Source organism: Cetorhinus maximus, unplaced genomic scaffold (genome assembly GCF_964194155.1).
Source record: "Cetorhinus maximus unplaced genomic scaffold, sCetMax3.hap1.1 HAP1_SCAFFOLD_115, whole genome shotgun sequence".
NCBI classification, from domain to species: Eukaryota; Metazoa; Chordata; class Chondrichthyes; order Lamniformes; family Cetorhinidae; genus Cetorhinus; species Cetorhinus maximus.
The window spans coordinates 1,045,106-1,059,808 of NW_027596123.1; the positions used below are offsets into that span (position 1 = coordinate 1,045,106).

The 14,703-nt window shown below is 42.2% G+C and overlaps 1 protein-coding gene across 1 annotated transcript in view; it reads right to left on the minus strand.

The window, feature by feature from the left end:
- The window catches only part of grk6 (G protein-coupled receptor kinase 6), a 208,197-nt gene that overhangs the window by 134,582 nt on the left and 58,912 nt on the right, over positions 1-14,703 (minus strand). Inside the window, exons 4-6 of the mRNA XM_078534833.1 lie at positions 11,643-11,720; positions 11,270-11,370; positions 10,120-10,212 (exon numbers count right to left, since the gene is read on the minus strand). Of these exons, the coding sequence (XP_078390959.1) occupies positions 10,120-10,212; positions 11,270-11,370; positions 11,643-11,720 (272 nt within the window). The remainder of the gene's footprint in view (positions 1-10,119; positions 10,213-11,269; positions 11,371-11,642; positions 11,721-14,703) is intronic.

Consider the following 14,703-nt stretch of genomic DNA (forward strand, 5'->3'; position numbering starts at 1 on the left):
TATACAGAGAGAGAGGACACTGCTGACAGATACAGTAATATTCAGAGAGAACACTGCTGACAGATACAGTAATACTCAGAGAGGAAACTACTGACAGATACAGTAATATTCAGAGAGAGAGGAAACTGCTGACAGATACAGTAATATTCAGAGAGAGGACACTGCTGACAGATACAGTAATATTCAGAGAGAGATGAAACTGCTGACAGATACAGTAATATTCAGAGAGAGGGGAAACTGCTGACAGATACAGTAATATTCAGAGAGGGGAAACTGCTGACAGAGATAGTAATATTCAGAGAGAGAGGACACTGCTGACAGATACAGTAATATTCAGAGAGAGAGGAAACTGCTGACAGATACAGTAATATTCAGAGAGAGAGGAAACTGCTGACAGATACAGTAATTTTCAGAGAGGGGACACTGCTGACAGATACAGTAATATTCAGAGAGAGAGGAAACTGCTGACAGATAGAGTAATATTCAGAGAGAGAGAGGAAACTGCTGACAGATACAGTAATATTCAGAGAGAGAGGATAAGCTGCTGACAGATACAGTAATATTCAGAGAGAGAGGATAAACTGCTGACAGATGCAGTAATATTCAGAGAGAGGGGAAACTGCTGACAGATACAGTAATTTTCAGAGAGAGAGAGGACACTGCTGACAGATACAGTAATATTCAGAGAGAGGGGACACTGCTGACAGATACAGTAATATTCAGAGAGAGAGGAAACTGCTGACAGATACAGTAATATTCAGAGAGAGAGAGGAAACTGCTGACAGATACAGTAATATTCAGAGAGAGAGGAAACTGCTGACAGATACAGTAATGTTCAGAGAGAGGACACTGCTGACAGATACAGTAATATTCAGAGAAAGAGGAAACTGCTGACAGATACAGTAATATTCAGAGAGAGAGGAAACTGCTGACAGGTACAGTAATATTCAGAGAGAGATGATAAACTGCTGACAGAGACAGTAATATTCAGAGAGAGAGGAAACAGCGGACAGATACAGTAATATTCAGAGAGAGGACACTGCTGACAGATACAGTAATATTCAGAGAGAGGACACTGCTGACAGATACAGTCATATTTAGAGAGATAGGACACTGCTGACAGATACAGTAATATTCAGAGAGAGAGGAAACTGCGGACAGATACAGTAATATTCAGAGAGAGGACACTGCTGACAGATACAGTAATATTCAGAGAGAGGACACTGCTGACAGATACAGTAATATTTAGAGAGAGAGGACAATGCTGACAGATACAGTAATATTCAGAGAGAGAGGAAACTGCTGACAGATAAAGTAATATTCAGAGAGAGAGGACACTGCTGACAGATACAGTAATATTCAGAGAGAGAGGACACTGCTGACAGATACAGTAATGTTCAGAGAGGAAACTGCTGACAGAGACAGTAATATTCAGAGAGAGAGGAAACTGCTGACCGATACAGTAATATTGAGAGAGAGAGGAAACTGCTGACAGATACAGTAATATTCAGAGAGAGGACACTGCTGACAGATACAGTAATATTCAGAGAGAGAGGAAACTGCTGACAGGTACAGTAATATTCAGAGAGAGAGGATAAACTGCTGACAGAGACAGTAATATTCAGAGAGAGAGGAAACTGCGGACAGATACAGTAATATTCAGAGAGAGGACACTGCAGACAGATACAGTAATATTCAGAGAGAGGACACTGCTGACAGATACAGTAATATTTAGAGAGAGAGGATAAACTGCTGACAGATACAGTATTATTCAGAGAGAGAGGAAACTGCTGCCGGATACAGTATTATTCAGAGAGAGAGGAAACTGCTGACAGATACAGTAATATTCAGAGAGAGGACACTGCTGACAGATACAGTAATATTCAGAGAGAGGACACTGCTGACAGATACACTAATATTTAGAGAGAGAGGACACTGCTGAAAGATACAGTAATATTCAGAGAGAGAGGAAACTGCGGACAGATACAGTAATATTCAGAGAGAGGACACTGCTGACAGATACAGTAATTTTCAGAGAGAGGACACTGCTGACAGATACAGTAATATTTAGAGAGAGAGGACACTGCTGACAGATACAGTAATATTGAGAGAGGACACTGCTGACAGATACAGTAATATTCAGAGAGAGAGGAAACTGCTGACAGAGACAGTAATATTCAGAGAGAGAGGAAACTGCTGACCGATACAGTAATATTCAGAGAGGAAACTGCTGACAGATACAGTAATATTCAGAGAGAGAGAGGAAACTGCTGACAGATAGAGTAATATTGAGAGAGAGAGGAAACTGCTGACAGGTACAGTAATATTCAGAGAGAGGACACTGCTGACAGATACACTAATATTCAGAGAGAGAGGAAACTGCTGACAGGTACAGTAATATTCAGAGAGAGAGGATAAACTGCGGACAGAGACAGTAATATTCAGAGAGAGAGGAAACTGCTGACAGATAAAGTAATATTCAGAGAGAGAGGACACTGCTGACAGATACAGTAATATTCAGAGAGAGAGGACACTGCTGACAGATACAGTAATATTCAGAGAGGAAACTGCTGACAGAGATAGTAATATTCAGATAGGAAACTGCTGACAGATACAGTAATATTCAGAGAAAGAGGACACTACTGACAGGTACAGTAATATTCAGAGAGAGAGGAAACTGCTGACAGATACAGTAATATTCAGAGAGAGAGGAAACTGCTGACAGATACAGTAATATTCAGAGAGAGAGGAATCTGCTGACAGATACAGTAATATTCAGAGAGAGAGGAAACTGCTGACAGAAACAGTAATATTCAGAGAGAGAGGAAACTGCTGACAGATACAGTAATATTCAGAGAGAGAGGAAACCGCTGACAGATACAGTAATATTCAGAGAGAGAGGAATCGGCTAACAGATACAGTAATATTCAGAGAGAGGGGAAACTGCTGACTGATAGACTAATATTCAGAGAGAGGACACTGCTGACAGATGCAGTAATATTCAGAGAGAGGAAACTGCTGACAGATACAGTAATATTCAGAGAGAGAGGAAACTGCTGACAGATACAATAATATTCAGAGAGAGAGGACACTGCTGACAGATACAGTAATATTCAGAGAGAGGAAACTGCTGACAGATACAGTAATATACAGAGAGAGAGGACACTGCTGACAGATACAGTAATATTCAGAGAAAGAGGAATCTGCTGACAGATACAGTAATATTCAGAGAGAACACTGCTGACAGATACAGTAATACTCAGAGAGGAAACTACTGACAGATACAGTAATATTCAGAGAGGAAACTGCTGACAGATACAGTAATATTCAGAGAGAGGACACTGCTGACAGATACAGTAATATTCAGAGAGAGATGAAACTGCTGACAGACACAGTAATATTCAGAGAGAGGGGAAACTGCTGACAGATACAGTAATATTCAGAGAGGGGAAACTGCTGACAGAGACAGTAATATTCAGAGAGAGAGGACACTGCTGACAGATACAGTAATATTCAGAGAGAGAGGACACTGCTGACAGATACAGTAATATTCAGAGAGAGAGGAAACTGCTGACAGATACAGTAATATTCAGAGAGGGGACACTGCTGACAGATACAGTAATATTCAGAGAGAGAGGAAACTGCTGACAGATAGAGTAATATTCAGAGAGAGAGAGGAAACTGCTGACAGATACAGTAATATTCAGAGAGAGAGGATAAACTGCTGACAGATACAGTAATATTCAGAGAGAGAGGATAAACTGCTGACAGATGCAGTAATATTCAGAGAGAGGGGAAACTGCTGACAGATACAGTAATTTTCAGAGAGAGAGAGGACACTGCTGACAGATACAGTAATATTCAGAGAGAGGGGACACTGCTGACAGATACAGTAATATTCAGAGAGAGAGGAAACTGCTGACAGATACAGTAATATTCAGAGAGAGAGGAAACTGCTGACAGATACAGTAATATTCAGAGAGAGAGGACACTGCTGACAGATACAGTAATATTCAGAGAGAGAGAGGAAACTGCTGACAGATACAGTAATATTCAGAGAGAGAGGAAACTGCTGACAGATACAGTAATGTTCAGAGAGAGGACACTGCAGACAGATACAGTAATATTCAGAGAAAGAGGAAACTGCTGACAGATACAGTAATATTCAGAGAGAGAGGAAACTGCTGACAGGTACAGTAATATTCAGAGAGGATAAACTGCTGACAGAGACAGTAATATTCAGAGAGAGAGCAAACTGCGGACAGATACAGTAATATTCAGAGAGAGGGGAAACTGCTGACAGATACAGTAATATTCAGAGAGGGGAAACTGCTGACAGAGACAGTAATATTGAGAGAGAGAGGACACTGCTGACAGATACAGTAATATTCAGAGAGAGAGGACACTGCTGACAGATACAGTAATATTCAGAGAGAGAGGAAACTGCTGACAGATACAGTAATATTCAGAGAGGGGACACTGCTGACAGATACAGTAATATTCAGAGAGAGAGGAAACTGCTGACAGATAGAGTAATATTCAGAGAGAGAGAGGAAACTGCTGACAGATACAGTAATATTCAGAGAGAGAGGATAAACTGCTGACAGATACAGTAATATTCAGAGAGAGAGGATAAACTGCTGACAGATGCAGTAATATTCAGAGAGAGGGGAAACTGCTGACAGATACATTAATTTTCAGAGAGAGAGAGGACACTGCTGACAGATACAGTAATATTCAGAGAGAGGGGACACTGCTGACAGATACAGTAATATTCAGAGAGAGAGGAAACTGCTGACAGATACAGTAATATTCAGAGAGAGGAAATTGCTGACAGATACAGAATTATTCAGAGAGAGAGGAAACTGCTGACAGATACAGTAATATTCAGAGAGAGAGAGGAAACTGCTGACAGATACAGTAATATTCAGAGAGAGAGGAAACTGCTGACAGATACAGTAATGTTCAGAGAGAGGACACTGCAGACAGATACAGTAATATTCAGAGAAAGAGGAAACTGCTGACAGATACAGTAATATTCAGAGAGAGAGGAAACTGCTGACAGGTACAGTAATATTCAGAGAGAGAGGATAAACTGCTGACAGAGACAGTAATATTCAGAGAGAGAGCAAACTGCGGACAGATACAGTAATATTCAGAGAGAGGACACTGCTGACAGATACAGTAATATTCAGAGAGAGGACACTGCTGACAGATACAGTCATATTTAGAGAGAGAGGACACTGCTGACAGATACAGTAATATTCAGAGAGAGAGGAAACTGCGGACAGATACAGTAATATTCAGAGAGAGGACACTGCTGACAGATACAGTAATATTCAGAGAGAGGACACTGCTGACAGATACAGTAATATTTAGAGAGAGAGGACACTGCTGACAGATACAGTAATATTCAGAGAGAGAGGAAACTGCTGACAGATAAAGTAATATTCAGAGAGAGAGGACACTGCTGACAGATACAGTAATATTCAGAGAGAGAGGACACTGCTGACAGATATAGTAATATTCAGAGAGGAAACTGCTGACAGAGACAGTAATATTCAGAGAGAGAGGAAACTGCTGACCGATACAGTAATATTCAGAGAGAGAGGAAACTGCTGACAGATACAGTAATATTCAGAGAGAGAGAGGAAACTGCTGACAGATAGAGTAATATTGAGAGAGAGAGGAAACTGCTGACAGATACAGTAATATTCAGAGAGAGGACACTGCTGACAGATACAGTAATATTCAGAGAGAGAGGAAACTGCTGACAGGTACAGTAATATTCAGAGAGAGAGGATAAACTGCTGACAGAGACAGTAATATTCAGAGAGAGAGGAAGCTGCGGACAGATACAGTAATATTCAGAGAGAGGACACTGCAGAGAGATACAGTAATATTCAGAGGGAGGACACTGCTGACAGATACAGTAATATTTAGAGAGAGAGTATAAACTGCTGACAGATACAGTATTATTCAGAGAGAGAGGAAACTGCTGACAGATACAGTATTATTCTGAGAGAGAGGAAACTGCTGACAGATACAGTAATATTCAGAGAGAGGACACTGCTGACAGATACAGTAATATTCAGAGAGAGGACACTGCTGACAGATACAGTAATATTTAGAGAGAGAGGACACTGCTGAAAGATACAGTAATATTCAGAGAGTGAGGAAACTGCGGACAGATACAGTAATATTGAGAGATAGGACACTGCTGACAGATACAGTAATATTTAGAGAGAGAGACACTGCTGAAAGATACAGTAATATTTAGAGAGAGAGGACACTGCTGACAGATACAGTAATATTGAGAGAGGACACTGCTGACAGATACAGTAATATTCAGAGAGAGAGGAAACTGCTGACAGAGACAGTAATATTCAGAGAGAGAGGAAACTGCTGACCGATACAGTAATATTCAGAGAGGAAACTGCTGACAGATACAGTAATATTCAGAGAGAGAGAGGAAACTGCTGACAGATAGAGTAATATTGCGAGAGAGAGGAAACTGCTGACAGATACAGTAATATTCAGAGAGAGGACACTGCTGACAGATACAGTAATATTCAGAGAGAGAGGAAACTGCTGACAGGTACAGTAATATTCAGAGAGAGAGGATAAACTGCGGACAGAGACAGTAATATTCAGAGAGAGAGGAAACTGCTGACAGATAAAGTAATATTCAGAGAGAGAGGACACTGCTGACAGATACAGTAATATTCAGAGAGAGAGGACACTGCTGACAGATACAGTAATATTCAGAGAGGGAACTGCTGACAGAGATAGTAATATTCAGAGAGAGAGGAATCTGCTGACCGATACAGTAATATTCAGAGAGAGAGGAAACTGCTGACAGATACAGTAATATTCAGAGAGAGAGAGCAAACTGCTGACAGATACAGTAATATTGAGAGAGAGAGGAAACTGCTGACAGATACAGTAATATTCAGAGAGAGGACACTGCTGACAGAGACAGTAATATTCAGAGAGGAAACTGCGGACAGATACAGTAATATTCAGAGAGAGGACACTGCTGACAGATACAGTAATATTCAGAGAGAGGACACTGCTGACAGATACAGAAATATTTAGAGAGAGAGGACACTGCTGACAGATACAGTAATATTCAGAGAGAGAGGAAACTGCTGACAGATACATTATTATTCAGAGAGAGAGGAAACTGCTGACAGATACAGTAATATTCAGAGAGAGGATACTGCTGACAGATACAGTAATATTCAGAGAGAGAGGAAACTGCTGACAGGTACAGTAATATTGAGAGAGAGAGGATAAACTGCGGACAGAGACAGTAATATTCAGAGAGAGAGGAAACTGCGGACAGATACAGTAATATTCAGAGAGAGGACACTGCTGACAGATACAGTAATATTCAGAGAGAGGACACTGCTGACAGATACAGTAATATTTAGAGAGAGAGGACAGTGCTGACAGATACAGTGATATTCAGAGAGAGAGGAAACTGCTGACAGATACAGTATTATTCAGAGAGAGAGGAAACTGCTGACAGATAAAGTAATATTCAGAGAGAGAGGATAAACTGCTGACAGATACAGTATTATTCAGAGAGAGAGGAAACTGCTGACAGATACAGTATTATTCAGAGAGAGAGGAAACTGCTGACAGATACAGTATTATTCAGAGAGAGAGGAAACTGCTGACAGATACAGTATTATTCAGAGAGAGAGGAAACTGCTGACAGATACAGTATTATTCAGAGAGAGGGGACACTGCTGACAGATACAGTAATATTCAGAAAGAAGAAATTGCTGACAGATACAGTAATATTCAGAGAGAGAGGACACTGCTGACACATACAGTAATATTCAGAGAGATAGGAAACTGCTGACAGATACAGTAATATTCAGAGAGAGAGGAAACTGCTGACAGATACAGTATTATTCAGAGAGAGAGGAAACTGCTGACAGATACAGTAATATTCAGAGAGAGGACACTGCTGACAGATACAGTAATATTCAGAGAGAGGACACTGCTGACAGATACAGTAATATTCAGAGAGAGAGGACACTGCTGCCAGATACAGTAATATTCAGAGAGAGAGGAAACTGCTGACAGATACAGTAATATTCAGAGAGAGAGGAGACTGCTGCCAGATACAGTAATATTCAGAGAGAGAGGAAACTGCTGACAGATACAGTAATATTCAGAGAGAGGGGACACTGCTGACAGATACAGTAATATTCAGAAAGAGGAAACTGCTGACAGATACGGTAATATTCAGAGAGAGAGGACACTGCTGACAGATACAGTAATATTCAGAGAGAGAGGAAACTGCTGACAGATACAGTAATATTCAGAGAGAGGGGACACTGCTGACAGATACAGTAATATTCAGAGAGAGACGAAACTACTGACAGATACAGTAATATTCAGAGAGAGAGGACACTGCTGACAGATACAGTATTATTCAGAGAGAGGGGACACTGCTGACAGATACAGTAATATTCAGAGTGAGAGGAAACTGCAGACAGATACAGTAATATTCAGAGAGAGGAAACTGCTGACAGATACAGTAATATTCAGAGAGAGACGAAACTACTGACAGATACAGTAATATTCAGAGAGAGAGGACACTGCTGACAGATACAGTAATATTCAGAGAGAGAGGATAAACTGCTGACAGATACAGTAATATTCAGAGAGAGTGGAAACTGCTGACAGATACAGTAATATTCAGAGAGAGAGGAAACTGCTGACAGATACAGTAATATTCAGAGAGAGAGGAAACTGCTGACAGATACAGTAATATTCAGAGAGAGAGGACACTGCTGACAGATACAGTAATATTCAGAGAGAGAGGAAACTGCTGACAGATACAGTAATATTCAGAGAGGAAACTGCTGACAGATACAGTAATATTCAGAGAGAGAGGAAACTGCTGACAGATACAGTAATATTCAGAGAGGAAACTGCTGACAGATACATTAATATTCAGAGAGGGGAAACTGCTGACAGAGACAGTAATATTCAGAGAGAGGGGAAACTACTGACAGATACAGTAATATTCAGAGAGGGGAATCTGCTGACAGATACAGTAATATTCAGAGAGGGGAATCTGCTGACAGATACAGTAATATTCAGAGAGGGGAAACTGCTGACAGATACAGTAATATTCAGAGAGAGGGGAAACTACTGACAGATACAGTAATATTCAGAGAGAGGGGAAACTGCTGACAGAGACAGTAATATTCAGAGAGGGGAATCTGCTGACAGATACAGTAATATTCAGAGAGGGGAAACTGCTGACAGAGACAGTAATATTCAGAGAGAGAGGAAACTGCTGACAGATACAGTAATATTCAGAGAGAGGGGAAACTACTGACAGATACAGTAATATTCAGAGAGAGGGGAAACTGCTGACAGAGACAGTAATATTCAGAGAGAGGAAACTACTGACAGATACAGTAATATTCAGAGATAGAGGAAACTGCTGACAGATGCAGTAATATTCAGAAAGAGGAGAAACTGCTGACAGATGCACTAATATTCAGAGAGAGGAAACTGCTGACAAATGCAGTAATATTCAAAGGGAACTGCTGACAGATATAGTAATATTCTGAGAGAGAGGTAATTGCTGACAGAGACAGTAATATACAGGGAGAGAGGAAATTGCTGACAGATACAGTAATATACAGAGCCTGGGGAAACTGCTGACAGTGATATTCAGAGAGATGGGGAAGCACTGACAGGTACAGTAATATAGAGAGAGGGGGAGGTGTTGACAGACACAGTAATATTTAGGGAAAAGGGAAACTGCTGAGAGACACATTAATATTCAGATAGCGGGGAGACTGCTGACAGACACAGTAATAGTCAGAGAGTGGAAACTGCTGACAGATACAATAACATTCAGAGTGGAAACTGCTGACAGGTACAGTCATATTGAGAGAGAGAGAAAACTGCTGATAGATACAGTAATATTTAGAGTGAGGGAACTCCTTTTCCTGTTCCACCTCGATACAGTCTCAGAACATCTCCCAACCGTAAGCATCATTTTGACTTCCTCCTGTATTCTCTGAAGAGTCCCTGACTTTTGGAGAGCAGGGCTGTGCTTTATTACTGGACAGCACTCACCTTTCGAGATACTTCCACTGGAGGAACCGATTGAAGTACGGGCTGTCCAAATAATCAGCAAAAGGTGCCACACTCAGAAAATCATGGACCAATCTGTGGGATGGAGGGAATGTGCAATGTGGGAGAATGCGACTGATATACAGACAACACGGTTAGGGGACACAGCACACACACTGGACATGCTCACTCTCAAGCTCTATCCCAGTTGGGTAACTCAAACCTCTTCACCCACCTGCCTTCCCCACTCATTCCCATTGTCCTTCATACTTCTCACTCTCACCTCACATGCCAGACTCACCCCTTACTGCCAACTCCATCCCTCTTCCAGGTTATTGCCAGAGGCTAAACCAGACTGGTAGTAACATTGTGTTACATTTAACCCTGAAATGAGCATCCCTGCACATATCTCCTCCCTCACTAAGCTGCACCTCTGTAACATTCTCAATTGTGACCCAGTCTCAGCTGCTTCACTGCTGAAACCCTCATCCATACCCTCATTACCTCTAGACTCAACTACTCCAACACACTCCTGGCTGCTCTCTCACATTCTCTGCTCTGTAAACTTGCTGTTCATGTCCGAACTCACATTGAGTCCTGTTCCCCTATCACCCCCTGTGCTCACTGACCTACACTGGCCCCTGGTCAAACAACATCTCAGTTTTAAAATTCTCCTCCTTGTTATCAAATCCCTCCATGACCTCTCCCCTCCCTATCTCTGTAATCTCCTCCAGCCCCACAATCCCCCCACGGATATCTGCACTCCTCTAATTCCAGCCTCTCGAACATCCCCGATTTGAATCACTCCACCATTGGCGGCCGTGCCTTCAGCTGCCTGGGCCCCAAGCTCTGGAATTCCCTCCCTAAACCTCTCCACCTCTCCACCTCACTCTCCTCCTTTAAAACACTCCTTAAAACCTACCTCTTTCACAAACCTTGTCCATAGATCTCATACAGCTTGATGTCAAACTTTGCTGGTTAATGCCCCTGTGGGGTTATTTCACTGTGCAGAAGGCGCTATATGAATGGAAGTTGTTATTGTATTGATAGGAACAATAAAAACAGTTGTTATCGACCTGAACAACTTGAGACATTGATTTGCCAGTTGATCAACTCCAGGAGCTGGAGATCAGCTTCTCTCAGGCACACTCACTTGTCACACTCCTTGAAGAGCTCCTTGCAGGATCCATTTTGCAGCTCTTGTGAACAGTGGCTGCTCAGGCTGTTGGGTACCTCCAAAATATAATCAGGAGACTAAAGAGATAAAAAAGACAAGTTCAGCACCAGAGAACCTTCATTTCAAATATCCTTTTGGCATCAAAATATGACTCATTGTTGAGATGAATGTCAGCCTGGCTTGTGTCTCAGCCAGAGTCTGTGTAAAAATCTGTTATGGTTCCAATCCCTTTAACTGTACCCAGAGCGCCAGGAGTCAGTCACCATTTCACACAACATAACTAACACTGTTAGCTCCATCTGTGTTTTCAAGCAGGTTTAGAGGGGTAGGAATGGAGGCAATGTTATACCTGGGGATTTAGGAACTTGTCCACCAGACACTGACCACAATCCTTTCGCTTTTCATCTGGGGTTACCTCATAGTCTGCCTAAGGAGAAAACACAGACAGATCATCACTAAGAACACAAGAAATAGTCGCAGGAGTAGACCAGACAGCATACATAGCTTGCTCTGCCATTCAATACCATCATGGCTGATCTTGGGCTCCAGCTCCACTTTCCCACCTTCTCCCCATATCCCTTAATTCCTGGAGAGACCAAAAATCTGTCTCCTCCAGACCTAAATATATTCAACAATAGAGCATCCACAACCTTCTGGGGTAGAGAATTTCAAAGATTCACAACCCTTTGAGTGAAGAAATTTCTCCTCATCTCAGTCCTAAATAATCGGCCCCTTATCCTGAGACTGTGACCCTGTGTTTTAGATTCCCCGACCAGAGGAAACAATCTCTCAGCGTCTACCCTATCACACCCTTTCAGAGCCTTGTAGGTTTCAATGGGATCAGCTCTCATTCTTCTAAACTCCAGAGAATATAAACCCAATTTACTCAGCCTCTCATCATAGGACAACCCCCTCATCCCAGGGACCAAACTAGTGAACCTTCGCTGTACCATCTTCAATGCAAGTCTATCCTTCCTTTGATACAATGGTGTATGTTCTGCACAAAGGCAGCTCTTTGGCTCATTGTCTGCTGGTGCTTCATCCATTTTCTTGACAGTTTCATGTCAGTGCTGGTTTGCCACAGCATTCCACTGGGCAGGGTGAGGCGGCAGGTCCCACTTATGCCTCAGCTGGAATGGGAATCAAACCCATGCTATTGGCATTATTCTAATCCACATGCTCGCAAACTAGCCAACTGTGTTCACTGGCCCCCATCCTCCTGTAAACATGGAGGCCAAAACAAAGCTCTGTTCAATTGTGACAAAACTTCCTTCGTGTACTCAAATTGTTGTCTGATAGTACAGAAAATGAGTAATGCCGACTAAAAAGACATACGATCAAAGCTTTTCATCTTGCACTCATCAGGACAGATACGTAGGAATAAACCAACAGTAAAGGGAACATCAATTTATACTGCACGAGAAGAGAATGTTGATTGGTTGGTAATTGGACTCTGATTGGTAGAGGTGTTGCCATGGAGAATGCAGCAGAGAACAATTAACTGTTAAAGCCAAGCTTTTGTTTCAAATCCAAACAAGGTAGGTGGACTCGGATTGGTCAAGGCATTGCTATGGGAAATGAACCAAAGAATGGCAGTTCCTCGAGCTTTTGTTTAGTTGCAAAAGGCGCAATGCATGGACATGCTCCTTTTTATCTGCAAAGGACAGGGCCGTGAGTGTGAATCTATGCAGCTTCTAGCATGTGTAAGCGAGTGACACTGTGAGCTCAACCAATGATATTAAATTGGTTTTCAGTGTAATTCTTAGCACATTGAGGGTTATTTAGCAAATGTCATTCAATTATGGAATCACATCTAATGTTGGACACTGTGTTTTGAGCTTTGCAAGTACAGGCTGGTTGGGTAAAGTCCGTTGCGAACAGCGGCTGGGACATCCTATTTGATACGACCCACCAGTTGTTGGAACACACAGCCTACATACCTAGCATCACACTGACACTGAAATTCATACACCACATCTCTCATCTGTGTGATAGGCAGGATGTCTTTTTGGCTTGATGGCAGCATCCTGTTAGTGGCGAATACCACTCATGTTGCTACTGCATAGTCGCAGCGTGAAACCTGTTGCTCAAATTTTTTGAGAAACGTTGCCTTTCCAGGGTAATCGGAGGTAGAGTGGGCACTTTTCAGGGCTGAAAGCGACGGCCTTATGCCTGTCCATGAGTTTCTGTGATATACAGTGCGAAATGATCTGATCAGGGTAGCCATTATCCTGTAGGATGTCTTTGATATGCCCTAGTTCAGCATCAAGCTTGCATGGTGAGCAAATGGCTTGGGCCCTATTTATGGGGTTGCCGATCTTATAGCATGTGGAACTGTAAGAATCCCAATGTGTTTATTAACCAGTGAAGGTAGGTTTGTGGTAGACCGTGGTAGAGAATCCCCTGGCAGGTTTCTCAGCTAGTACGTCAAGGAAAGGGTTTCAATTAACTGCTCCATTTCAAAGGTGAATTTGAGTGCAGGATGGAACCCATTAAGACACGTAAGGCAATTGTTACATGCAACTGCGGATTTAAATATAGCGAACGTATCATCCACATATCAGAAATATGCGAAGGGTCAGAGGTTAGGTGTCATTCCATAGAACCATAGAAAAGTTACAGCACAGACGGAGGCCATTCGGCCCATCTTGTCCATGCCAGCCCGAGGACACCCAGGTGCCCTTTCTAATCCCACCTTCCTGCACCCGGTCCATAGCCCTGCAGCTTACAGCACTTAAGGTGCAGATCCAGGTACTTTTTAAAAGAGTTTAGAGTTTCTGCCTCTAACACCAACTTGGGCAGCGAATTCCAGACACCCACTACCCTCTGAGTAAAATAGTTCTTCCTCATGTCCCCCCTACACCTTCTGCCACTTATCTTGAATCTATGTCCCCTGGTTCCAGAATTCTCCACCAAGGGAAACAATTTTATCCTGTCCACTCTATCTATTCCCCTCTTAATTTTGTACACCTCAATCAAGTCACCTCTCAGCCTTCTTTGTTCTAAGGAAAATAACCCCAACCTATCCAATCTTTCCTCATAGCTACTCTTTTCTAACCCTGGCAACATTCTTGTAAACCTCCTCTGCACTCTCTCCAGAGCTATTACGTCCTTCCTGTAATGTGGTACACAATACTCCAGTTGTGGCCTCACCAGTGTTTTATACAATTCCAACACTATATCCTTACTTTTATATTCTATACCTCTGCCAATGAAGGAGACCATTCCATATTCCTTCTTTACAACCTTGTCTACTTGAACTGCTGACAGTCAAGTCATTTTCAGGATGCAGAGCGACTTCGGAGCAACTTCCATTCACTTTTTGCTTTGGACTGAGTCTGGAGCTTAAGGAGCTGTTGTCTTCTTTACTCGAGCAGTTGGTCCTTCTTGTTTCCCCCAAAGTGAAGCAG